The sequence below is a fragment of the Neoarius graeffei genome, chromosome 6, assembly GCF_027579695.1.
Source record: "Neoarius graeffei isolate fNeoGra1 chromosome 6, fNeoGra1.pri, whole genome shotgun sequence".
NCBI classification, from domain to species: Eukaryota; Metazoa; Chordata; class Actinopteri; order Siluriformes; family Ariidae; genus Neoarius; species Neoarius graeffei.
In genome coordinates this window covers 9,936,921-9,964,827 of record NC_083574.1, presented here as the reverse complement: position 1 = coordinate 9,964,827, position 27,907 = coordinate 9,936,921, and the positions used below count along the sequence as shown (strand labels likewise).

General features: G+C 40.4%; 1 protein-coding gene across 1 annotated transcript in view; it reads right to left on the bottom strand.

Annotated features, from left to right (window-relative positions):
• LOC132887638 (ryanodine receptor 1-like) overlaps positions 1-27,907 on the bottom strand; it is a 239,010-nt gene that overhangs the window by 20,485 nt on the left and 190,618 nt on the right. The window contains exons 85-89 of the mRNA XM_060923104.1: positions 18,633-18,713; positions 16,831-16,919; positions 14,880-15,008; positions 14,689-14,793; positions 3,673-3,754 (exon numbers count right to left, since the gene is read on the bottom strand). Coding sequence (XP_060779087.1) covers positions 3,673-3,754; positions 14,689-14,793; positions 14,880-15,008; positions 16,831-16,919; positions 18,633-18,713 — 486 coding nt within the window. The remainder of the gene's footprint in view (positions 1-3,672; positions 3,755-14,688; positions 14,794-14,879; positions 15,009-16,830; positions 16,920-18,632; positions 18,714-27,907) is intronic.

The following is a 27,907-nucleotide window of genomic DNA, read 5'->3' as shown; positions in this document are numbered from 1 at the left end:
AGTCAAGGAGATGCTGAATGAAAAAAGTGGCATCTTTGTGTATGGGATCATTGCTATCATGGTTTTATCCACTGTCTAATCTACAACCCTGTTTCCAAAAAAGTTGGGACAAAGTACAAATTGTAAATAAAAACGTAATGCAATGATGTGGAAGTTTCAAAATTCCATATTTTATTCAGAATGGAACATAGATGACATATCAAATGTTTAATCTGAGAAAATTTATCATTTAAAAAGAAAAATTAGGTGATTTTAAATTTCATGACAACAGCACATCTCAAAAAAGTTGGGACAAGGCCATGTTTACCACTGTGAGACATCCCCTTTTCTCTTTACAACAGTCTGTAAACGTCTGGGGACTGAGGAGACAAGTTGCTCAAGTTTAGGGATAGGAATGTTAACCCATTCTTGTCTAATGTAGGATTCTAGCTGCTCAACTGTCTTAGGTCTTTTTTGTCGTATCTTCCGTTTTATGATGCGCCAAATGTTTTCTATGGGTGAAAGATCTGGACTGCAGGCTGGCCAGTTCAGTACCCGGACCCTTCTTCTACGCAGCCATGATGCTATAATTGATGCAGTATGTGGTTTGGCATTGTCATGTTGGAAAATGCAAGGTCTTCCCTGAAAGAGACGTCGTCTGGATGGGAGCATATGTTGCTCTAGAACCTGGATATACCTTTCAGCATTGATGGTGTCTTTCCAGATGTGTAAGCTGCCCATGCCACACGCACTAATGCAACCCCATACCATCAGATATGCAGGCTTCTGAACTGAGCGCTGATGACAACTTGGGTCGTCCTTCTCCTCTTTAGTCCGAATGACACGGCGTCCCTGATTTCCATAAAGAACTTCACATTTTGATTCGTCTGACCACAGAACAGTTTTCCACTTTGCCACAGTCCATTTTAAATGAGCTTTGGCCCAGAGAAGACGTCTGCGCTTCTGGATCATGTTTAGATATGGCGGCTTCTTTGAACTATAGAGTTTTAGCTGGCAACGGCGGATGGAACGGTGAATTGTGTTTACAGATAATGTTCTCTGGAAATATTCCTGAGCCCATTTTGTGATTTCCAATACAGAAGCATGCCTGTATGTGATGCAGTGCCGTCTAAGGGCCCGAAGATCACGGGCACCCAGTATGGTTTTCCGGCCTTGACCCTTAAGCACAGAGATTCTTCCAGATTCTCTGAATCTTTTGATGATATTATGCACTGTAGATGATATGTTCAAACTCTTTGCAATTTTACACTGTCGAACTCCTTTCTGATATTGCTCCACTATTTGTTGGCGCAGAATTAGGGGGATTGGTGATCCTCTTCCCATCTTTACTTCTGAGAGCCGCTGCCACTCCAAGATGCTCTTTTTATACCCAGTCATGTTAATGACCTATTGCCAATTGACCTAATGAGTTGCAATTTGGTCCTCCAGCTGTTCCTTTTTTGTACCTTTAACTTTTCCAGCCTCTTATTGCCCCTGTCCCAACTTTTTTGACATGTGTTGCTGTCATGAAATTTCAAATGAGCCAATATTTGGCATGAAATTTCAAAATGTCTCACTTTCGACATTTGATATGTTGTCTATGTTCTATTGTGAATACAATATCAGTTTTTGAGATTTGTAAATTATTGCATTCCGTTTTTATTTACAATTTGTACTTTGTCCCACCTTTTTTGGAATCGGGGTTGTATAATAAACTTTAGGCGAGGATAAAAAAAAAAAAAAAAATTCTCCTTTAGTTTATCACAGTTTACTCAGGCGTAGTAACAATGTTCCTGACACTGGAAATATATTTTCTGAGGTTTTACGTATCCATAGGGACCAAGATGAGATATATTGACCTGATAATTGTGAAAGTATTTTTGATTAATTTTGGGTATTTCTGTCTAAGCGAGCCACACCTCCTAGCACCATAGGCCTTAAAGCTAGACAGACTTTCGATTTCATAAAATCAGTGATTTAGTTCCCTCTGAAATTTGGTCATTGTGATACTGGTAAATGTTTATTTCTGTAATATCTCACAAAATATCAGGCCATTCTGTGGCTGGGAAGATTAATACTGTATGAGGGGATTCCTGAACAAAAATTGTGCATGAAAATGCTCGCTTCACGCAGTCAAGCAGACAGAGGAAGTCTGTGTGTGCATGCGCAGGTTTACCTTGACCGTGCACTGACAGTTACATCATTCTGTCACTAAACGAGCAGCTGATCGCACTGAGGTCCTCGCTGACCGGCGATATTTATTAGTTTGATCCTGAATTTCCTTTCCTTCATATGTAACATAACATCTTTTCTTCTTGCTTTCTTTCCGTTACTGTAGTCGGTCTTTCACTTTTCATTCGCACACTCATGTCCTCCATTTTTCTCTCCTGTTTCAAATTTGTATCCCACAATGCCTTGCGCGAACAGGGAAAGCCCACCACGTCATGCATGGCGTAGTATCTTGAAAAATAGCGGAGAATTTAGAGCCACATGGCCCTAAATTCATTAATTATTCTATTTTAAAAAATGAATAAAATTGGAAGTCTGTGATTCGAATTCAGTAGCTTTCAGTCCACTAAACAAAATAATTGGGTGTCGGGGAAAATTATTTTTATGACCTACACTTGAAAAATCTGAAAGGTAGTCTACCTTTAAGAGGTTAAGCAAGTCTATATTAAACACAGTGGGGTGTTATATAATCCACTATGGGGTGGTGTGATATGGCCCGAAGCGACAACCTCAAAGTTGTCTATTTTCCTATAACAGCTCTTCTTATACCACAATATGTTTTAAAAATATTCATTAATGAATAACATCATACTTTTAACCATTCAAAGTTGTTGAACAGCCTTATTTTATCTCAGATACAAACAGTAATTCCATCACCAGCCCTTCTTTTTTCTCTCACTTGAAGTGTGTGTGTGGGGGGAATGCAGCCAGTCATGTAACCATGGAAACCGAAAAGTGTAAAGTCCAGTCCTGAAAACTTTTCAGTGGCAGAAAACTCACTAACTGTTCGACAATTACTGACTTACTAGCAGCGAGAGCACAAATTGTTCCTCTCACTCAAGATCTTTCTACTTTATTAACCTTTTTTAGGACACTATTGCTCCCTCAGTTTTCAACCAATCACGACCAAATTTCACATGAAGAATACCTCTGAGCTGAATTACGTTGCTATGACTTTTGGTGCTGATCTGGATCATCGAATTAGAATGATCCATGAAAAACAAGATTTTTTCCTCACTAAGCGTCAGTCTCTATCTCTTACTGTTCCAGATCTATACGGTACGATGACCAGACGTCCCAGTTTGTAAGAGTGAGCACAAATCACTGTGACGTTCGTCACGGTATCTATCTAGATATGTTTTCTTTTTTAATCTGAAAAGTGGTCTCTTATGTAATATGCTGCTCAGATACAAACTTTTTTTTTTCTCTAACATTTAATTTTGTGCTGGAAAATGAATATTTGGAACTCTAAAATGTTTTTGTACTGACTCGATGATGTAGAAGTCATAAAATAGAAATCTTTAACAAAGTTTGTATGAAAAAAAATAGGGTGCTGAAGACTTTTGCACAGTATTGTATATGATATAATTAGATTATTATATTATATAATCATCAACACCTTCTGAGCAATTGGGTTTGAGAATTAATTGTCGCTCTAGTACAAGGTGTAGAAATGTATCATACCCTCCAGAAGAGAAAGCAGCATAACCACCATATCTTTCTGAAGGTCCAGAAGCTCTTTTAAAAGACCAATCTGACTGGAATCCTAGAAAGAGACAAACACATATACATACACATCAAAAGGAATGAAACATGTTAAACAGTCTTTAACTATTTTGACTCATCGTTCACCTTCTCTGAGTACAAAGGCAGCATTCTGTTAAAGACATGCCATTAATTTTTATTTGGCATTGCAAACACAAGCTTAATATCTACAGTGGTGCTAGAAAGTTTGTGAACCCTTTAGAATTTTCTATATTTCTGCATAAATATGACCTAAAACATCAGATTTTTACACAAGTCCTAAAAGTAGATAAAGAGAACCCAGTTAAACAAATGAGACAAAAATATTATACTTGTTCATTTATTCATTGAGGAAAATGATCCAATATTACATATCTGTGAGTGGCAAAAGTATGTGAACCTTTGCTGTCAGTATCTGGTGTGACTCCCTTGTGCAGCAATAACTGCAACTAAACGTTTCTCACCTTTGGTGAGGCCATGGAAAGTGACTTTCGGTCGGCCTCGAAGAGATTCTGGCAAACCATCTGGTGGCTCAGGAAAGGAAAACAGTGCTCTGTCCCTACTGTTTACAGTGAGGATGGAGTGCTGTTGACCTCAACTGGGGACATCATCCAACGGTAGAAGGAATACTTTGAGGATCTCCTCAATCCCACCTTCATGTTGTCTGAGGAGGACACAGAGTCTGAGGGTGCTTGGGAGGACTTGCCCATCACAGGGGCTGAGGTTGCCGAGGTGGTTAAAAAGCTCCTTGGTGGCCAGGCTCTGGGGGTGGATGAGATTCGTCCTGAGTTCCTGAAGGCACTGGATGTTGTTGGGCTGTCTTGGCTGACATGCCTCTTCAACATTGAGTGGAGGTCAGGGACAGTGCCTCTGAAATGGCAGACTGGGGTGGTGGTCCCCCTTTTTAAAAAGGGGGACCAGAGAGTGTGTTCCAACTATAGGGGATCCTACTTCTCAGCCTCCCTGGGAAAGCCTATGCTGGGGTGCTGGAGAGGAGAGTCCGGTCGATTGTCGAACCTCAGATTCAGGAGGAACAATACGGTTTTTGTCCTGGTCGTGGAACACTGGACCAGCTCTTTACCCTTGCAAGCATACTGGAGGGTGCATCGGAGTTTGCCCAATCGGTCTACATGTGTTTTGTGGACCTGGAGAAGGCTTACGACTGTGTTCCTCATGGTGCCCTGTGGGGAGTGCTTCGGGAGTATGGGGTTCAGGGCCCACAACTGCAGGCCATTTGGTCCCTGTATGACCGGAACAGGAGTTTGGTTCGCATTGCCGGCAGTAAGTCGGACTCATTCCCAGTGCATGTTGGACTCCGCCAGGGCTGTCCTTTGTCACCGGTTCTGTTCATAACTTTTATGGACAGAATTTCTAGGCACAGCCAAGGGGCGAAGGGTGTCTGGTTTGGTGGCATCAGGATCACGTCTCTGCTTTTTGCGGATGATGTGGTCCTGTTGGATTCATCAATCTGTGACAACATGTGCTGGGACGGTTTGCAGCCAAGTGTGAAGCGGCAGGGATGAGGATCAGCACCTCCAAGTCGGTGGCCATGGCGCTCAGCCGGAAATGGGTGGAGTGCCTACTCCAGGTCAGGGGGGAGTTGCTACCTAAAGTGGAGGAGTTTAAGTATCTCAGGGTTTTGTTCACAAGTGAGGGTAAGGGGTAGCAGGAGTTGGACAGAAGGATCGGGGCAGCATCAGCAGTAATGCAGATGCTAAACCAGTCTCTTGTCGTAAAGAGATAGCTGAGCCAAAAGGCAACGCTCTCAATTTACTGGTCCATCTATGTTCCCACTCTCACCTATGGTCACGAGCTATGGGTAGTGACCGAAAGAATGAGATCGCAGATACAAGCGGTAGAAATGAGTTTTCTCTGCAGGGTGGCTGGGCTCTCCCTTAGAGACAGGGTGAGAAGCTTGGTCATTCGGGAGAGACTTGGAGTAGAACCGTTGCTCCTCCACATCGAAAGGAGTCAGTTGAGGTGGTTCAGGCATCTTGCTAGGATGCCCTCTGGACACCTCCCAAGGGAGGTTTTCTGGGCATGCCCCACCGGGAGGAGACCCAGGACATGCTGGAAAGATTATATCTCTCAGCTGGCCTGGGAACGCCTCAGTATTCCCCTGGAAAAGCTGGTGGAGGTGGCTGGGGAGAGGGAAGTCTGGGCTGCTCTGCTTAGGCTGCTACCCTGCGACCCAGATCCAGATAAGCGGTAGAAGATGGATGGATAAAACATTTCCAGTAACTGTTGATCAGTCCTGCACACCAGCTTGGAAGAATTTTAGCCCATTCCTCCGTATAGAACAGCTTCAACTCTGGGATGTTGGTGGGTTTCCTCACATGAATTGCTCACTTCAGGTTCTTCCACAACATTTCAATTGGATTAAGGTCAGGACTGTGACTTGGCCATTCCAAAATATTAACTTTATTCTTCTTTAACCATTCTTTGGTAGAATGACTTGTGTGCTTACGGTCATTGTCTTGCTGCATGAACCACCTTCTCTTGAGATTCAGTTCATAGACAGATGTCCTGACATTTTCCTCTAGAATTCACTGGTATAATTCAGAATTCATTTCTCCATCAATGATGGCATGCTGTCCTGGCCCAGATGCAGCAAAACAGGCCCAAACCATGATACTACCACCACAATGTTTCACAGATGGGATAAGGTTCTTATGCTGGAATGCAGTTTTCCTTTCTCCAAGCATAATGCTTCTCATTTAAACCAAAAAGTTCTATTTTGGTCTCATCCGTCCACAAAACATTTTTCTAATAGCCTTCTGGCTTGTCCACATGATCTTTAGCAAACTGCAGATGAGCAGCAATGTTCTTTTTGGAGAGCAGTGGCCTTCTCCTTGCAACTCTGCCATGCACACCATTGTTATTCAGTGTTCTCCTGATGGTGGACTCATGAACATTAACATTAGCCAATGTGAGAGAGGCCTTCAGTTGCTTAGAAGTTACCCTGTGGTCCTTTGTGACCTCGCCGACTATTACACACCTTGCTCTTGGAGTGATCTTTGTTGGTCGACCACTCCTGGGGAGAGTAAGGGCCTCTGCATGCTCTTGCAACAAGGCTTTCACAGATAGCTTTTCGCAGACAGTTGTAATTTATTATTGAGCTGGGAGTAATAGGCGTGCACGATGTTATTCACCGCCACAACGCAAGGGGGCGCAAAGTCGTGAAATCGCTAGGAGTAGTTGGTGGGTATGGTTAGTGGAGTGTTTATCCTCCGGTTACTTATAATGACTAGAACTGGAGTCGTATAGATGTACGTACTTCCTCACTTCCTCGATCAACCGCTGTTCGTGCTGCTCCATCTTCGCTCGTGTTTTTAAAAATGGCGGTCGTGAAAACAAACCAAACCGGGAAAGTAGGGAAGCGGAAGTGCGTGTATAGCGGATGTAGAGTGGACCAATCAGAGCCCTCTTGTCTGTGACGCTGTCTGCGAGGCTTCTGCGGTGGTCACAATTTTTGGGAGGTGCATGCAGAGCGTCTGCAAAGTTGGGGGGGCTACGCAGATGCTGTCTGCGACACCATCTGCGAGGACTGGGTTGTCAGCATAAATTGGCCTTCACAATGGTCTTGAATTTCCTCCATTTGTACACAATCTGTCTGACTGTGGATTGGTGGAGTCCAAACTCTTTAGAGATGGTTTTGTAACCTTTTCCAGCCTGATGAGCATCAACAACGCTTTTTCTGAGGTCCTCAGAAATCTCCTTTGTTCGTGCCATGATACACTTCCACAAACGTGTTGTGAAGATCAGACTTTGATAGATCCCTGTTCTTTAAATAAAACAGGGTGCCCACTCACACCTGATTGTCATCCCATTGATTGAAAACACCTGACTTACATACTGTTGCCACTCACCGATATGTAATATTGGATCATTTTCCTCAATAAATAAATGACCAAGTATAATATTTTTATCTCATTTGTTTAACTGGGTTCTGTTTATCTACTTTTAGGACTTGTGTGAAAATCTGATGATGTTTTAGGTCATATTTATGCAGAAATATAGAAAATTCTAAAGGGTTCACAAACTTTCAAGCACCACTGTATTTCTCTTTCACCATTAGGAAGCTGATCTTTTTTAGGATGACCAGTCAACACGTGTATGCCTGAACAGCATTTTAATAACTTTATTTTCAATGTTATGAGACTTAGAGCACCTCTAGGACAAAGCCATATGACTATAACCTTACCTCTGGGTGTGTTTTACTCCTGAAATGATCCTGGGTTTGCATTTATCAACAATAGATACAAATAGAGCATCACACATTGGAAGTAGGTTTTACTCTAAGTCAGGAGATATGATGGGGGATGGAGAAAAACACACAAGCAGAATTTTAAAAAAGCAGCTAGAAAAAAAGTAGAGTGGTGGCTACAATTATCGACAGTCCATAATTATCGACACCTTTTCAGATTTACCAATAAACAATTTTACAAAAGGTGAGTTTCACTTACAACAGTTATTATTGTTTAGTTAATCAATCGGAAGACCCCCCTCGCTATTTGATCTTGTCGTCTGATGACACAGCTCATTACCTAAGATGGATTTTTTTTAGCACAATCATTAATTTGATGAAAACCCGGACATTATCATCACAGGTAAACATGCTGGAAAGATCATGGACATGTTTTTACTTATCAAATTCACCGATATTTCATGATCTCCTTGTCAAAAACTACTTTGTTTCTTACTCTTTCATTTGACAGCTGCCATTTTGTATCTAAAGGCATGTTTGAGAAATCATGTGAGGTGTCGATAATAGTGATCACTTTCACCGGTGTCCACCATTATCGACACCCTGTGGAATTAAGTGACATTTACAACTGTTATGGATCGATCTTTGTGTAACATTGTTCAAGTAGATGAAGTATTTTAAAAAATAAAACTGCTGTGATTTATATTTTTTTCTGATTCATAACAGAATGGAATGTTTATAGAGTATTTGGAATCATATTGCAATAAATAGAATTAGACCAGAATTAAATTCCTACCATATAAAAAATTACATGCTTGAAATATTCATATTTTTCTATTCCATTCAGATTTTTTTTTCAGTTTGTTGTAAATATCTACCACGTATTACAATATCAGTAGACATTTTATATTTTTAGATGTAAAAATACAAAATTTTGGTTCGAGGAATGACATGCGACCTTTGACCTGGATTTTCATGCGGTTACAATGTCAATTACCTGTTGACGTTTATTGGTAAACTACAAAACTAGAAATTAATACAAACAACAATGAATGATTAACACAATGTGATTTACGGAAATACTTAGAAAGTGGGTAGAAAGTGGAACAAAAAGATTTTCTGACACAGGTTCAACATTATTAGTTCATTTGTTTACAAACATTAGAATCACTTCCTCATTTATGTAAACACCGACAAATATATTTTGTACTAAATATAAGTCTATGTAAAACAAATTTTAAATAAAAACTATGTTTTGTTAACTTAATACCACATACCGATTATTATTATTTTTTTATAAATAACCATCTGGATGTCAATAATTGTGGAATGGTGTCGATAACTGTGGACAAAGGTCTTGATAATTGTGGAATGGTGTCATGTGATCTGATACGCTAAGTAATCGGGAATCAACTCTTTTTTTCCCCCAGTGGAAGTTTGAGTAATTATTCAGGCAAAATTTACATGTTGAAAGTCTTTTCTACTTTTGTAATGGCTAAAAGATCGTTAAGGTGTTGTTAATTGTAGCCGCCGCTCTAGTGCTGAAGTGGAACTACAGTAATGCAGCTATTTTGGGGTTTACGTACCATAACTATGTTGTATCGTTAAGAATAGTCTCAAGCACTACTGGCATTTTATTCCATGACACTTATCTTGTTTGCATATGTTATAAATGAACGGATGTCATTACCTACATCCGTCATTAATTTGTGTGGATGCACACCAGGAAGTTTTGATGGTGTCTAGCAATTTAGGTTATATGCACAAGACAGCATTTAAACATGGAACAGGCACACACCAATCAATGGGTTAACTGCTGCTGAATACAGTTAATGGTCCCCCTTGTAAAGATTAGTAAAAAGGGTTCGAAAAAATCCAACTGTTGGTGAAGTTGCTTCATTTCACACTGAAAAAAAAGAGACAAATCCAACCTTTAATTCAAATAAATTTATTCAGAGAAAAACAAATCCCTCATCAAGAAATAATTATTTTCAACAAAAATACATGTGCCACTATTATTGGGACCCCTGCATTTAATACTTTGTAAAACCTCCCTTTGGCAGTAAAACAGCACGGAGTCTCTCCTATAACATTTTATAAGGTTGGCAATACAGAGCAGGGCATCTGAGCCCATTCCTCTTTACACAATCTCTCCAGATCATCCAGGGTTCTCAGCCCTCTCTTGTGCTCCCTCTCCTCTTCAGCTCACCCCATGGGTTTTCAATGGGGTTCAAGTCAGGGGACTGAGATGGCCAGGGCAGAATCTTGATTCTGTGCTCAGCAAACCATTTTTGTGTTGATTTGAACATATGCTTCGGATCATTGTCTTGCTGGAAGATCCAATGATGACCAGTTTTAGTTTCCTGCTAGAGGCAGCCAGATTTTGGTTTAAAAATGTCCTGGTGTAGCCCTGTGATGACCTGGCGACTTGTCCAGGGTGTACCCCGCCTCTCGCCCATAGTCAGCTGGGATAGGCTCCAGCTTGCCTGCGACCCTGTAGAACAGGATAATGGATGGATGGATGGATGGATGTCCCTGTGTTTCATGGAGTCCATGATGCCATGTACCCTAACAAGGTTTCCAGGGTCTTTGGAGGAAAAACAGCCTCAAAACATCACAAAACTTCCACCATATTTTAAAGCTGAGATTGGGTTATTTTCATAATAGCCATCTTTCTTTTTACACCGAACCCACCTTGAATGTTTATTCCCAAAAAGCTCGTTTTGCTCCATCAGACCAGAGAGCATGATTCCAGTCAAAGTTGTTGTAGTGTTTCGCACACTTCAGGTGCTTACGTCTGTGGTTAACTGACAGAATAAGCTTTTTTCTGGCACCTTCCAAATAACCTGTTGGCATGGAGGTGGCATCTGATGGTGGTTTTGGAGACTTGGAAACCATAAGATTTTAATTTCTCCTGTAATTCACCAACAGTGATCCTTGGGGAGTTTTTGCCTCTCGTACCCTCCTCCTCTTCCCACATGGGAAACTTGGATCCAGGCAAGTCTCTAACAGTTCCAGTTGGTGTCCACTTTTTTATTATTATTATATATATATTTTTAAATTATTATTATTGCCCTAACAGTAGAAATAGCCACTCAGGTGAGTAGTTATTTTTAATAATCATTCCCTGAGTTATGAAGGTCAACACACCTCTCGCTCATTTGGTTTGTGAGCTGTCTTATCTTTTCCATGTTGATGGATGACTAAGGGACTTTGGTTTCTGTGTCACCTCATATTTGTCCCCCAGCTAATCAGGAAGTCATGGATTACAGCTTGAAAGTTCCTACACTCTCCAATCAATTCAAACATGTACAATTTAAATGAGAAACACTTCAGTTACATTGTGTTCAGTATCATTTCCAGGGGTGGCGATAATAATGACGTGTTTTTGTTGAAAATAATTTTCTTGATGACCGATTTGTTTTTCTCTGAATAAATTTATTTCAATTAAAGATTTGATTTTTCTCATTTTTTTCAGTGCGAGATGAAGTGACTTCACTAAAAGGTGGATTTTATTTTCTCATCCTGTTTACTAATCTTTATAATGGGTGCAAATAACTGTGTCTCATTTGTTCTTAGTTAACAGATATAAATCTGATGAGAGACAAACATGACTGGTCTCAGTGTCCATGTGGAAATAAAACACAAAAGCAATGACGGTGCACTTCAGAAAATGTGCAGCCAGGACATCCCACAAAACTGCCGAAAGCTGGGTGGTGGTAGTGTGCGCGTGTGTGTGTGTGTGTGTGTGTGTGTGTGTGTGTGTGTGTGTGTGTGTGTGTGTGTGTGTGTGTGTGTGTGTGAAGCAGCAGATAATTTACAGGTAAAATAAGAGCAAAGGCGAAATACAAATCCTTACGCCATTTCGGAGTCCTGGGTCAGGGTGCATCTGGTGAGGTTACACATCAGAATAAAAAATGTTATCCAACATTTTTCATTCATTTTTGTATTTACTTCTTCTCTCCTTTATGGATGCACTCTAAGGCCAACTAAAATGCACATTTTTCAATTGTAACCGGTCCAAAAGCTGTAGTTACAAGTCGAATAATCTTAAATTCATAAGCTCTGCAGCTGAGATGCAGATTTGATGATGACGCACAGAGGAGCGGCAATGTGCCTCAGATATCATTGGTTTGGTTTGGATATAAAGTCCAGTACATTGACCAGATGCTTTGATGCTATCGCTAGTATTACACACGATCCACAGAAATATCAAGTTTTAGTCCAGGTTGGAAACTGAAATTGGTTGGAAATGCTGGTTTTGTCTATAATACTGGTATTTCTAATTCACCTAAATGATGTCTAGGATAAAATCTAAGAGAGAAAGAAATACAAAAATGTATTGATAAAGAAAAGATGTGTACCACACTTAGGAACAAGGCAGCAAAACCAGACACTAACAGATTAGAGAGGTTAAAAGAAATAAGAATTAATTAAATATTACACAGATTATGTTTTACCTGTATCAGTATGCAAAAATTGTTACACTTATACCCTGTCCACACTAGGGATTTTTTACCGATACGAAACTACTTTCGTACCGCAACACCTGTCCACACTAGCAACTATACCGGTACTGTAGTGGTATAACTGTATTGGTACGAAACCCACAAATGTATGGGTTCCGTACCAGTACAGTATCGGTACTGTAGCGCTTTGCGTAGTGTGGACAGATGAAGCGGCTCTGTATCGATACAAATATAATGCGCATGCGCAAAGTCACACACCTCAATCGATGTCTTCGCTGAATAAAATAGTGAAGAACGGAGATTCGTTTCTTTCTTTCTCAACTGCCTCGCGCATTTTATACGATTCGACTGAATAAATGACCACCAGAAATACAGACTGTACATTGACAACAAAAAGCACACACGCGTTGTTTCATCCGTACGGAAGCCGAGAGAGGCCCTTCATATAATCCTTTTTTTTTTTTTATTCACCTTGTTATCCCGAGATAATGACATAATTAATTCAGGATCTCGAGAAAACAACACAACACAACACAACACAACACAACTAATTCGAGATCTCGAGAAAACAAAACCGTTATTCCATGATCTCGAGTAAACAGCTGAGAAATGGTTCATTCAGGTGCGCCAAGAGACTTGTGATATGCTGACTTTGGGGCTATTTCTCATTCTGTACAGACGCAACTTTGGTCATTAGAATGTCTGGAATAATCGATCACCTAATAAGGCAATATTTTGATCAGGGGTTGACACAGGGAGAGATTGCATTAAGTCTTTTAATAAGGGATAATTTCAAAATTAGTCTGCGGCACCTCCGCAGAAGACTGGCCCGGCCTCGTCTCTACCGACAGAGATACAATACAGTGATCCAGCTGAGATCATGAAATAATTGTTTTGTTTTCTTGAGATCACAGAATAATTGTTTTGTTTTCTCGAGATCTCGAAATAACGGATGCCATATATTCTCGGAAGGAAGTTACTCGGTAACCACTGAAACATTTCGCGCACGCGCATTTCAACTACCGTGAAAGAAAACCGCAAACATTTCTCGCTAGTGTGGACAGATGCACTAAACTGTACCGGTATACTTTGTATCGATACAGTTATACCACTTTCGTACCGGTATAAGTGTGAACACAGCATTATACAAGCAATGCAATTAACCATCACTGTTAGTCTCTACGCTATTTAACAGCAGGAAGAAACGGGATTACCAAATTAATTGAACTATAATTCTTCGGTATAGAGAGAAGGGAATATCAACGGGTTTAAGAAATAAATAAGTACATCAATACATACTTTACTCTGCAATCACCATGTGAAAAGATGGTATAATCAAAGAATATAATCATTTTTTTAAAATGACAGAAAATAAACATTATAAAACTTTCATAAGACCAAACATAGAATACAACTTCACAAGGACAATAGTAAGCTGAGCATCACACTCACAGGCTGATATGCAAGCCTCTCAGTATATCATGCACCAAGCCATGTACTTGCATAAGATATTAAAAATACCCCAAAATACATGCAGGACATAGAAATTATCTGATAACGCAAAAATATACTTCAGTCAGAATGTGCTTTTATTCCCCACACTAGCACACTCAACAGATTTTGGCCCACAAAATATCCTTGCCTTGCCTTGCCTTGCCTTGCCTGCTATCTATCTATCTATCTATCTATCTATCTATCTATCTATCTATCTATCTATCTATACATCCATAAATCTATCCACTGTATCCATCCATCTATCCTCTGTATCCATCCATCATCTATCTATCTATCTATTGTAGTCATCTAATGTGTCTATCTATTCTATCGTAGCAATCTACCCATCATCTATCTATCTATTGAAGTCATCTAATGTGTCTATCTATTCTATCGTAGCAATCTACCCATCTATCTATCTATCTATCTATCTATCTATCTATCTATCTATCTATCTATCTATCTATCTATCTATCTATCTATTGTAGTCATCTAATGTGTCTATCTATTCTATCGTAGCAATCTACCCATCTACCCATCTACCTATCTATCTATCTATCTATCTATCTATCTATCTATCTATCTATCTATCCAGCAATCTATCCAGCAATCTATCTACTCTATCCATCTATTGTAGCTATCTAATGTATCTGTCTACTCTATCGTATCTATCTATCCATCTACGCTATCACTGCAATCAGACATTATTCTAAACTCCTAATGTATGTATATGTATGTTCGTGTCTTAGTGCATCTGTGTGGGAGTTTGTGGTTTTGGCCTCATACCTGCGCCAGTTTCATCATCATGTGCGCAAACACATGGAGGAATCCCACCACAGCGTCCCACAGTCTGCTGTGAGCCAGAGACTGCTGGTTCCCAGTGCAAGGGCCCTGAGGGATAGCAAAAAAACAAGGTTCAAAGACACCTGAAGCTGACACGGTGAACACGGACAGTTTACACGGCTTAAAAACCCAACCTGTATGTATTCTGTGAGACTGTTAAAGATCTGCTTGGCGACTGTCATTGCTTTGGAAAAGTTCCTCTTGCCTGGTTCATCAATGATGTCTTTTCCAGAATAATACCAGTAGAAGTCACTGATAGACTCCTTTCAAGGTTGAGAGAGAGAGCACAGAAAGAAGCAGTTCAGTGTCATTGGGAAATCAGGACACTGTAAAATAATGCTGTAAAATAATTTATCAGAGATGAAAATGTAAATGATATCAGCATCAGCAAATTAGAGGATAATTTTTTGTGCCTTTTTGTCATTTTAGTGACTATTTTAAGCAAATCCAAACCCTGCTTGAGTTTAACTTGACATGTCAGTAAACATTTTGGGTTAGTGAAGCCCTGAAATTCATATTTTTTGTGCAAGGCAACTTAGTAGTACATGGTTGTCTCAGTGGTTAAGGCTTTGCTTTACAAATCAAAAGGTCATGTGTTCAAATCCCAGCACTGAAAAGTTGAGGTACTTGAGCAGCATCAACTGAAAGTCTTTTTTTAAGCATCAGCCAAATATGCAATGTACTGGGATGTGTGCTATTTAATACTCTGTAAGATATCACAGTACTTTATTGTAAATAGGTTTTACAGTTATTTGCTGGATATTTCATGTAGGGTTCAATTGACTATTCATTGTCTATTGACCACAGTTTTTTGAGCAGTGTTTACCATCATAGGAGACTGTTCTAAAAGATTTTATTTCACCCATCAGTTGTAAGTAGAAATTTAACAGTTATTCCACGAAATCGAGTCGTACATGAGCTGATAGTCGATGAGGCACATAGCCCCGAGTTGGCTATAAGCCATGTACGATGAGATTGAGTGGAATAACTGTTTTATTCTATCCACATTCACTGGATTTTGAGAAACAGATCATTTTTATTTTTATTTTTTGAAAATTCGATAAATAAAATACAAAATGTCTGACAAAATCATTTCCGATTTAAATGATTTAAACAAACTGCCAAAATGATAGTAGCAATTTGTGAAAAAATTTTACAATAACAAGATCAGCTGTGAGCTACTGCTTACTGACGTATCCCCCCGCTCTCGCTTATATCAGAATGCAAGCAATCGAAGGAATCAGACACTTATTATGAATGTTGACTTCAACAAATAATTAAATCCTGAAACAAGTAAATAAAGAGCAGTGTTTCTCTCCAGGGATTTCAAACAGCATCCTGGTAAACTGTCATTTTGAAATAGCATTTTGCTTCTAGAAATAGCATCAAAATCCACCTTATATATTTCAGAAATGCATTCAGTTGGTAAACAGGAAGTCGATGTGCAACAGACCTGAAAACGGTACACACGGTGTAGAACCCCAAGCTGAAGTTTGGTACCAAGTACCAATTGGCTATGATTTGCAGTTGCTGAGAAAAAGGGTGTTTCAGATGGACGGACATACGGATGGACAGAGGTTAAATAAATAAATAAATAAACAGGATACCTCCCAAGAGCAGGGGTATAATAATTCTTGAAAAATAAATAAATAAAATATATGTTCTTACCATCAAATACTTTTATTCCAAATTTTGTTGATTTTTGTTTGCATTTTTTGGGATTTGGTTTTTGAGTAGATTTTTTATTTCGTCTTCGTTTAGTTCAACAACACACTCTGCCATTTTGTTTTTCTCTACTCATGGTATATGAGCAGATAGCCTAGTAGTAGAGTAGCCAATCAGAGCACACAATTGCTCATATCCAGTGATTGTGAATAGAATAATATACAGTATACAGTATGTGTGAGTGAGTGTACGAGTTATCATTTGTATGAAATATGAAGGAAATGAAAAAGGAGCACGATTATCATTTCTCATGAGTTACTTAACAATGAAAATCATTTAAATGCAAAAATGATTCATGATACCATAATGAGTGATTTAATTTAAAAATCTCAGAGGTTTGGAGAGTACACGGTGTTATACCTGCAGTCTCAGCAGGTAGTCCACAGTACAGATGATAATATTAATAGTGGTGGTGCTGCCGGTCTGGGTGCGCAGGTAGTTCTGGAAATCTAAGGTTAGAAAAGTGATGCATATAACTTACACATCGATGTTTTATTTACAACCCCGATTCCAAAAAAGTTGGGACAAAGTACAAATTGTAAATAAAAACGGAATGCAATGATGTGGAAGTTTCAAAATTCCATATTTTATTCAGAATAGAACATAGATGACATATCAAATGTTTAAACTGAGAAAATGTATCATTTAAAGAGAAAAATTAGGTGATTTTAAATTTCATGACAACAACACATCTCAAAAAAGTTGGGACAAGGCCATGTTTCCCACTGTGAGACATCCCCTTTTCTCTTTACAACAGTCTGTAAACGTCTGGGGACTGAGGAGACAAGTTGCTCACGTTTAGGGATAGGAATGTTAACCCATTCTTGTCTAATGTAGGATTCTAGTTGCTCAACTGTCTTAGGTCTTTTTTGTCGTATCTTCCGTTTTATGATGCGCCAAATGTTTTCTATGGGTGAAAGATCTGGACTGCAGGCTGGCCAGTTCAGTACCCGGACCCTTCTTCTACGCAGCCATGATGCTGTAATTGATGCAGTATGTGGTTTGGCATTGTCATGTTGGAAAATGCAAGGTCTTCCTTGAAAGAGACGTCGTCTGGATGGGAGCATATGTTGCTCTAGAACCTGGATATACCTTTCAGCATTGATGGTGTCTTTCCAGATGTGTAAGCTGCCCATGCCACACACACTAATGCAACCCCATACCATCAGAGATGCAGGCTTCTGAACTGAGTGCTGATAACAACTTGGGTCGTCCTTCTCCTCTTTAGTCCGAATGGCACGGCGTCCCTGATTTCCATAAAGAACTTCAAATTTTGATTCGTCTGACCACAGAACAGTTTTCCACTTTGCCACAGTCCATTTTAAATGAGCCTTGGCCCAGAGAAGACGTCTGTGCTTCTGGATCATGTTTAGATACGGCTTCTTCTTTGAAATATAGAGTTTTAGCTGGCAACGGCGGATGGCACGGTGAATTGTGTTCACAGATGATGTTCTCTGGAAATATTCCTGAGCCCATTTTGTGATTTCCAATAGAGAAGCATGCCTGTATGTGATGCAGTGCCGTCTAAGGGCCCGAAGATCACGGGCACCCAGTATGGTTTTCCGGCCTTGACCCTTACGCACAGAGATTCTTCTAGATTCTCTGAATCTTTTGTTGATATTATGCACTGTAGATGATGATATGTTCAAACTCTTTGCAATTTTACACTGTCAAACTCCTTTCTGATATTGCTCCACTATTTGTCGGTGCAGAATTAGGGGGATTGGTGATTCTCTTCCCATCTTTACTTCTGAGAGCCGCTGCCACTCCAAGATGCTCTTTTTATACCCAGTCATGTTAATGACCTATTGCCAATTGACCTAATGAGTTGCAATTTGGTCCTCCAGCTGTTCCTTTTTTGTACCTTTAACTTTTTCAACCTCTTATTGCCCCTGTCCCAATTTTTTTGACATGTGTTGCTGTCATGAAATTTCAAAGGAGCCAATATTTGGCATGAAATTTCAAAATGTCTCACTTTCGACATTTGATATGTTGTCTATGTTCTATTGTGAATACAATATCAGTTTTTGAGATTTGTAAATTATTGCATTCCGTTTTTATTTACAATTTGTACTTTGTCCCAACTTTTTTGGAATCGGGGTTGTATGTTTATTACGATGCACTTGAGGTTTTCTTTTTGTTTGTTTGTTTGTTTCACTTGCCGTTATTGTGGCCCTCGCAAAGCAGCTGCAGGAAACGGAAAAGGTCACACGTGAATTCATCATCCGCCATCACTTTCTCATCTGTATACACACACACACACACACACACACACACACACACACACAGATGAATTGAAAGCCATTACTTTATGTTTGTGTGAGAAAACAAGCTAGAGTTGAGTAGTGGATGAAGCACTAAAAGTTTTTCCATGCGATTAAATTTGTTAACGATGTCTGAACTAAAGAATGAATGGATAAGGGAAGCAATTAAGAAGACAAAGGAATGTGTTTTGTTTAAAATATTTCAGAAGGTTTTCTTTGGGAACATAAAAAAGAATGTGGAGAGAATTAGGTATGAATGAACACACACACACAGGAGACACAGCCTAAGACAACATAATGACAAACACGTATATTACACTGATAACTGGACAGACTCTGGATAGTTGTCGATAAATGAATATGATTGATGAAGAACATGTGCATGGAAAAATAAGCGAAGAGTTTAGACGGCACATAAAGGGATACACACAGAAACACACAGTCATGCAAGACAGATCTACTGCAACTCTGGAGTATACGATGGCGTAACACTGAGGGGAAAAGAAAGATCAAGTGGAGGAGAACCAGAGAGGTACAGACTGAGAATGAGAATGAGTGTGAAATGCCACAATGTCATCCAGTGTATAATATTTTACTATTATTTATTTATTTGTTTGCTATAATGGGATTTTTTTCTTCCCTAAATGGACTTGGCAGAATGTGTTCGGCACTTCAGGTTCTTGCTTTAAGATCCAACAGTGTCAATTGTCAAGCTTGGCTCTGAACTGATGACCACAAATTTATTTCATAAATCAGTGTGATGAGGTGAAATAAATATGGACTGAAATGATGTTAATCTGTGTTTTTAGTTGTGTAGCTGTGTAAATAATCAAGGAATAGAAAAGGATCTAAACCACGTCTTAAACACATAATTCCATGACATCACAGATAAATCTTTAGGACATCGGCGTATGACAAAATCTACTGCACAAATACTCAAACCAAGGTAAACATGTGAGTAAGCAACAAAGAAAAGTTTAGAAAGTCAACAGAGACATGATATGAGACAGATGTTACATTTAGAAATCACCTTAGTACTTACACAAACTTACACTTAGTACTTGTGTATATATACAGTACTGTGCAGATGGAAAGAGATAGACCAAAAATGGCATAAAAATAATGAAATGAAATGTTTCAACATTAAAGAAATACTATACACAGTAAGCAGTAAGCCAAATAAATGAAGCAAAACTCAATATTTGGTGTGAGATGACCCTTTTGCTTATATATATATATACAGTGCTCAGCGTAAATGAGTGCACCCCCTTTGAAAAGTAACATTTTAAACAATATTTCAATGAACACAAACAATTTCCAAAATGTTGACAAGACAAAGTTTAATATAACATCTGTTTAACTTATAACGTGAAAGTAAGGTTAATAATATAAACTTAGATTACACATTTTTTCAGTTTTACTCAAATTAGGGTGGTGCAAAAATGAGTACACCCCACAACAAAAACTACTACATCTAGTACTTTGTATGGCCTCCATGATTTTTAATGATGGCACCAAGTCTTCTAGGCATGGAATGAACAAGTTGGCGACATTTTGCAACATCAATCTTTTTCTATTCTTCAACAATGACCTCTTTTAGTGACTGGATGCTGGATGGAGAGTGATGCTCAACTTGTCTCTTCAGAATTCCCCAAAGAAAATAATTTATTTACACCACAAAGGTGAAGGCTACAAGAAGATCAGCAAAGCTTTACATATCAGTCAGAATACTGTAGCAAAAGTGGTCCAAAAATGTAAGAAAGATGGAATTGCAACCATCTCACAGAGACGTCCAGGTCGTCCACGGAAGTTAACACCTCGACAGGAGCGTCTTCTGATGAGAAGGGTTGAAGAAAATTGGAATGCAAGTTCACTGCAGTTATCTAAAGAAGTAGAAAGCCAAACTGGGGTGACTATTTCCCATGACACAATACGGCGTACAGTGCAGAGGAATGGCATGCATGGATGCCGTCCACGAAAGAAGCCTCTCCTAAAGCCCAGGCACAAAAAAGCCCACCTAGAGTTTGCCAGGGCCCATGCTGACAAAGATGAAGACTACTGTGATTCTACACTCTGGAGTGATGAGACCAAGATAAATGTTTTTGGAACCAATGGCTTCAAAATTGTATGGCATCGCAAAGGTGAGGAATACAAAGAAAAATGCATGGTGCCTACAGTGAAACATGGTGGTGGCAGTGTCCTTATGTGGGGCTGCATGAGTGCTCCTGGTGTCAGGGAGCTGGATTTCATTGATGGCATCATGAATTCACAGACGTATTGCTCTATACTGAAAGAGAAGATGCTACCATCACTCCGTACCCTTGGTTGTCGTGCACTTTTCCAACATGACTAAACACACATCTGAGGCCACTGTTGGATTTCTGAAGAAGAACAGGGTGAAAGTGATTCAGTGGCCAAGTATGTCTCCTGATCTGAACCCAATCGAACACCTATGGGGAATTCTGAAGAGACAAGTTGAGCATCACTCTCCATCCAACATCCAGTCACTAAAAGAGGTCATTGTTGAAGAATGGAAAAAGATTGATGTTGCAAAATGTCGCCAACTTGTTCATTCCATGCCTAGAAGACTTGGTGCTGTCATTAAAAATAATGGAGGCCATACAAAGTACTAGATGTAGTAGTTTTTGTTGTGGGGTGTACTCATTTTTGCACCACCCTAATTTGAGTAAAACTGAAAAAATGTGTAATCTAAGTTTATATTATTAACCTTACTTTCCCGTTATAAGTTAAACAGATGTTATATTAAACTTTGTCCTGTCAACATTTTGGAAATTGTTTGTGTTCATTGAGATATTGTTTAAAATGTTACTTTTCAAAGGGGGTGTACTCATTTACGCTAAGCACTGTATATATATTAGTGCTGTCAAGCGATTAAAATATTTAATCGCGATTAATGTCGCGACAGTCATAGTTAACTCGCGATTAATCGCAATTTAATCGCACATTTTTGTCACATAAAAGACCATTGTAATTCTCTTATCAGCATAAAAAAGTGAATGGGCTTGCTTTGTACCAATGTTTTTTTTTATTACAAAGCATAACACATCTTGTCACAGCCACTGCAAAGTAAAACCTAAGCCGAGCACCGGCGCGGGGCTAGCAAAAGAACCATGAGTGAAATGATCTACTGTTTGAGTTAGTCTACAACTTTTAATCAGAGAGATAGGTTACACAGTGATGGTAGGCTTGACATGCTTGATTATAATATAAAGTACACTATCATATTAAGTTTAAGTTGTTCGTTGATAAATATTGCATTGAATCTGATCTTTACTGTTTCAGCTCACTTAACACATTTTGTACTTTTACACTTTCTGCCTGTTGATGCGTCGCGCTGTCCAATCAGAGGCGGCCAAATTTGCATATTAAAGGAAGGATTTCTGGGATAGCATTGAGTTTACAGTTCAGAGGGATCTGGCTTCTTTAGACGCTGTCTTCTTAAAACTGAATAAATATTTAAAAAGAGCCAAATGAGCCAGTCTTTTGAACGGCTCTTTTCAAAGAACGGATCACAAAGATACGGATCCCATCAAAGAGCCATAAATTCCATCTCGACTAGCGCGCCCTGCCCGCGCTGGTTCTCGGGGGGCAGAGGACTCTGGCAGTGCGGGGCGTGGCATTACAGTCTAGCTGCTATCGTTTTGTCTCTGTTCCAAGTTCCTGGCAGTTTCAAAAGCTTATGAAAAACCTACATCATGTCACAGAGCGTTAATCTTGCGATAAAAAAATTATCGCCGTTAAAATTGAGTCAAGTTAACGCGTTAATAACGCGACATTTTTGACAGCACTAATATATATATATATATATATATATATATATATATATATATATATATATATAGTAGTCTCAGGTAGAATTCATGCAGTTCTATAAGGAAATGAGCTGTAGGTTTCACTAAGCGTCTTGTAGAACCAGCTACAGTTCTTCTGGACACTGTCACACTCGCTTCTTAAGTTTGCACCAAAACCCAGTAGCCTTCATTATGCTTTCTTTTTTAATCTGAAAAGTGCTCTCTTATGGAATATGCTGCTCAGATACAAACCTTTTTTTTCTGTAACATTTCATTTTGTGCTGGAAAACAAACATTTGGACTCTAAAATGTTTTTGTACTGGCTCGATAATGTAGAAGTCATGAAATAGAAATCTATAACAAAATTTGTATGAAAAAATAGGGTGCCTATACACACACACATATATATATATATATATATATATATATATATATATATATATATATATAAAATCCATTTAGAACAACAATAATGCAAATTATGACAAACTTTCACCAGTGGCAATGCTTGATATACATTTTAGACCCAATTTATCCATAAAACATTAACTAAATTACTCCCACCCCTCCCCTCACATTATTGGCTGTCTTCGACTATTAATTCATACATTCAACTCGAATAAACATGAAGTGATTCAGTCTAACAGTCTGTTTTCTGGGGCTTATTCTATTAACTCACAAAATCAATGTTATAGAAAGTCTATTGTCTGTATGACATGAAATTTCAGTAATAAAAAAATATATATATTTTTTATCCATCCCAATGTTCTTGTCAACTCTGTTATCTCTTTTATAAAACTGCATAAAATCCACAAAGACATTTAATAATACTGTCACGCTCCTGGGCTCACCTAACACTCAGGACTCCACTTCCCACAATCCCCCTCACACACCTGTCACTACCACATGCACTCCATCAGCCAACCCGGAGCCACTTCCTAGGAGTGGCTCACCCGAGTTCTAATTATCATCACCTGCACCTCTTTATTTATATCTGTTTTAATACTCCTCTGTTTGTTTTATCCTCTGCACAGTATTGCCTCCATATTTTTGTGAGCCTGCTGAGCGTTTCTATTTCTGATTGCATTCCTGGGTATGACCCTTTTTGCTTTCCGGTTTCTTCCTGTTTCACCTAGCCCGTGTTTGTTTGCTCGTCTCTCTAGCTTCCTGGTTTCTCAATCTGCATCTGTCTTTTGACTCCGATTTGCCTAGCCCTTGTGTTTATCTTGCCTGTGCTTTTCTGATTCCTGGTTCTTGGACTATTGCCCATTTCCCGACCATGATTTGTCTAGTCCTCGTTACTGTGTCTGATTTCTTGGTATTGACCTGGCCTGGCTTTTGTACGTTGTCTTCTCTCACTGTGTTCATTAAAGCATTGAGTTTATTTTTAATCTGCGAGCATCTGGTTTGTCACAGCTGCGTTACAGAATACTGTGCCGACATGCAGACAGCAGATTACACGGAGCTACAGGTGGTGCTTAGCAGCCAAGGACAAATGCTTGGATAACATCACCAGCATTTCAACTCCGTGACTCAGTCCATCCAGTATCTTACGCAGCAGCACAGGGAGCAGCAAAAATAATTAGTGCAGATCGTTGAAAGCATGAAAGAAATTACTACCCAACTCCAATGACTCAGCATCCCTGGTGCGCCTGTGGTCACTAACCAGGCTGCTTCCCCCATGGCCAGTTCCTGTCCGTTTGTTGTCAGCAAGCCAGATAAATTTGTTGCCTCACCTAATCAGAGCAAGGGGTTTTTGTTACAATGCTCAATATTTTTTTGCAAATTCCCCCCCGAGCTTGGACAAGACTCATATTTCTTTTATGATTTCTCACCTTACGGGCAAGGCATTAGATTGGGCTACCACAATCTGCCCCATGGTCCAGTCCGACACTTACGACAATTTCATTCAAAAATTTAAAGCAGTTTTCAATCACGCCAATGAGGGCCGCTCTCAAGGGGAATTACTCACCCGTTTATGTCAGGGTAATCGCTCAGTGTCTGACTATGCTTTGGACTTTCGCACTCTTGCGGCTGGGAGTGGTTGGAATGAGCCGTCATTACTGGTGACATTTCGCAATGGTTGAACTCTGACATACTAGCGGAAATGGTACGCAAGGATGACGGCCTTCCACTAGCGAAGCTGATTTCCCTAGCCATTCGCCTAGACCAACTGAAGCACAGCAGAGGTCTGCGTAAATCCCCTATGGCTCCAGCTGCTGCACTGACTCGTTGTCGGCCATGCCCACCGCTGACCCAGACTCATAAAGAGCCTGAATCCCCCGAACCCATGCAGTGTGACACATTCCATTTGTCTGCAGAGGAGAAGCAACAACGTCTCCATGAGGGGCTGTGTCTCTATTGCTGAGCTGAGGGTCACCATCTACGTGACTGTCAAATCCACCGACACAGTACTTTGGCACTAACCCCAGGAAAGTGTGTGGAGCCTGCTCCACATGTTAATGTGGTGAGTGCACCCACTAAGGGGTTGGTCTCCAAGTCCTTCCTCCTGCCTGTGACAGTTAACTGCCCTCAGTCTGTCTGTATGTTTTCAGCATTAATTGATTCCGGAGCTGAGGGGGACTTTATCCACGCCGAGCTGGTGGAGCAACTCCAGATTCCCGTGGAGCCACTGGAGATGCCATGATTGACTGCCATCGATGGAGGTCCCGTGGGAGAAGGACTTGTTAACCGGATCACGAAACCCATTTCTATGACTGTCAGTGCTTTACATTCTGAAGAGATTTGGTTTTTTGTACTGAATACTTGTGAGTATGCCATTATTTTAGGTTTGCCCTGGCTCAGAAAACATAACCCCATCATCTCCTGGTCTGACAAAGAAATACTCTCGTGGTCCAGTTACTGTTATGATCATTGTTTCATGGTTCCCACAGCTCAGGTGTCATCTACGACTATAGAAAGCCCCAATGACAATGTCATAGTTTCCATGCCCCCTGAATACAGTGACCTGTTAGAAGTATTTAGTAAGAAAAGTGCTACCAAACTTCCCCCCCACAGAGAATATGACTGTTCCATTGAGTTACTAGATGATGCTTTCCCACCTAAATCTAGGATTTACCCACTCAATCAGGCAGAGAAGAGAGCTATGGAGGAGTACATTCAGGAGGCCTTACAACAGGGTTTCATCCGTCCTTCTACTTCCCCTGCAGCTGCAGGGTTCTTTTTTGTCAACAAGAAAGATGGGGGACTTAGGCCCTGCATTGACTATCGTGGGTTAAATCAAATCACAAAACCTTTTTCCTACCTGCTGCCTTTAGTCCCCGTAGTGCTTGAACAACTTTGTGGGGCATTAATATTTACACAACTCGACTTAAGAAGCGCATACAACCTAGTCCGTATAAAGGAGGGTGACGAATGGAAAACAGCATTTCTTACCACTAGGGGGAACTATGAGTATTTGGTAATGCCCTTTGGGTTGCTCAATGCCCTGTCCATATTCCAGTCTTTCGTGAACAATGTACTCCTGGATATGCTTGGCAAATATGTCATTGCCTACATCAACGATATTTTGATCTACTCCCCTAATCTTGAAACTCATATTCGTCATGTCCGTTCCGTCCTTACGCGTCTGCTTAAGAATCAGCTGTATGTTAAAGGAGAGAAATGTGAGTTTCATCTCCCGTCTACTTCCTTCCTAGGTTATGTCAACAGTTCGGAAGGTGTCATTATGGACGATCAGAAGTGAAAGCCGTAACGAATTGGCCAGTCCCTACATCCATAAAGGAGCTCCAACGATTTTTTGGGTTTGCTAATTTCTACTGTCGTTTCAGTCGCAATTTCAGTAGTCTAGCAGATCCCCTTACCACCTTATTGAAAGGACCGGCCAAGAGACTCTCATGGAACCCCCGGGTGCAAGAGGCACTCGAATCCCTCAAGGTAGCCTTCACCTCAGCCTCCATTCTGAAGCATCCTGATCCCACTCACCCTTTCGTGGTGGAGGTGGATGCCTCCGAGGTAGGCACTGGGGCTGTCCCAGTGTGTAGGTGACACCTGTAAACTACATCCAATCACCTTCTACTCCCACAAACTGACCCCTGCCAAATGTAATTACGGTATTGGGGATAGAGAATTGCTGGCCATGAAACTAGCTTTTGAAGAATGGCGCCATTGGCTAGAGAGAGCTACGCATCCCTTCCTCATGTTAACAGATCATAAAAACCTAAAATATTTATGGGTCAGCTAAACAGCTCAACCCCCGTCAAGCTTGGTGGTCTCTCTTCTTTTCCCACTTTGATTTGTCCATCTCTTATCGCCCCGGATCCCATAATACTAAAGCAGATGCTCTGTCTCGCCTATATCCCAGTCCTGAATCCTCCCCGGAGGCAGTCAATGTACTACCCCCATCAGTTGTAGTCGTCCCCATTAGATGGGAAATAGACAGAGATCGACCAAGAACTATCTGTCACTCCTGCCCTTGAATCTTGCCCCGTAGGAATATGTACCCACTCAATGCAGGGAAAAGCTGATTACATGGGCCCACTCCTCTCTGTTGTCCGGCCACCCGGGAGAGACATGTATGTGCCAGTTATTGTCTGGCAGATATTGGTGGGAGAATATGCTGTCAGATATCCATAGGTTTGTCTCCTCTTGCACCACCTGTTCTAAATGCAAAACACCCAAAACTCTCCCTGCCGGTAAACTTATGCTCCTGCCTGTCCCTTCCCATCCATGGTCACATGTAGTGGTAGACTTTGTCACTGACCTGCCCCCTCACAGAATTACATGGTCATTCTGACCATTGTTGATAGGTTCTCACATGGAGTTAGATTTATTCCCTTCGTTAGCCTACCCACCACCTTTCAGACAGCTGAAACCCTTTTTAACTTTGTGTTCCATATGTTTGGTATCCCAGAGGGTATAGTGTCCAATCGAGGGCCCCAATTCACCTTGCAAGTATGGTCTGCTTTCTTCGAGAGGCTGGGAGTTAACGTCAGCCTCACCTCCGGTTACCATCCCCAGTCTAATGGTCAATGTGAGAGGGTTAACCAAGAACTAGAAAAGTTTTTGAGAATGTACTGTCATGAGAACCAAGCCGACTGGTCCAACTATTTGCCCTGGGCCAAAATGGCCCAAAACTCATTAATTAGCTCTACTATGGGTCTCACACCCTTTCAATGCATGCTGGTTTACCAACCCCCCTTAATGCCATGGTCTGCCACGCCCTCTGACAACCTGGCTGTGGACAGTTGGATGCAACGGAGTGAGCAGGTCTGGGAACAGACCCACCAGTGGATCGAGGACGCCCTCTGCCGACACAAGAGGCTGGCGGCTTGTCATAGAGGGGACACCCCTACCTACCTCCCTGGGGACCGAGTGTGACTGTTGACCTGGGAGTTCAGG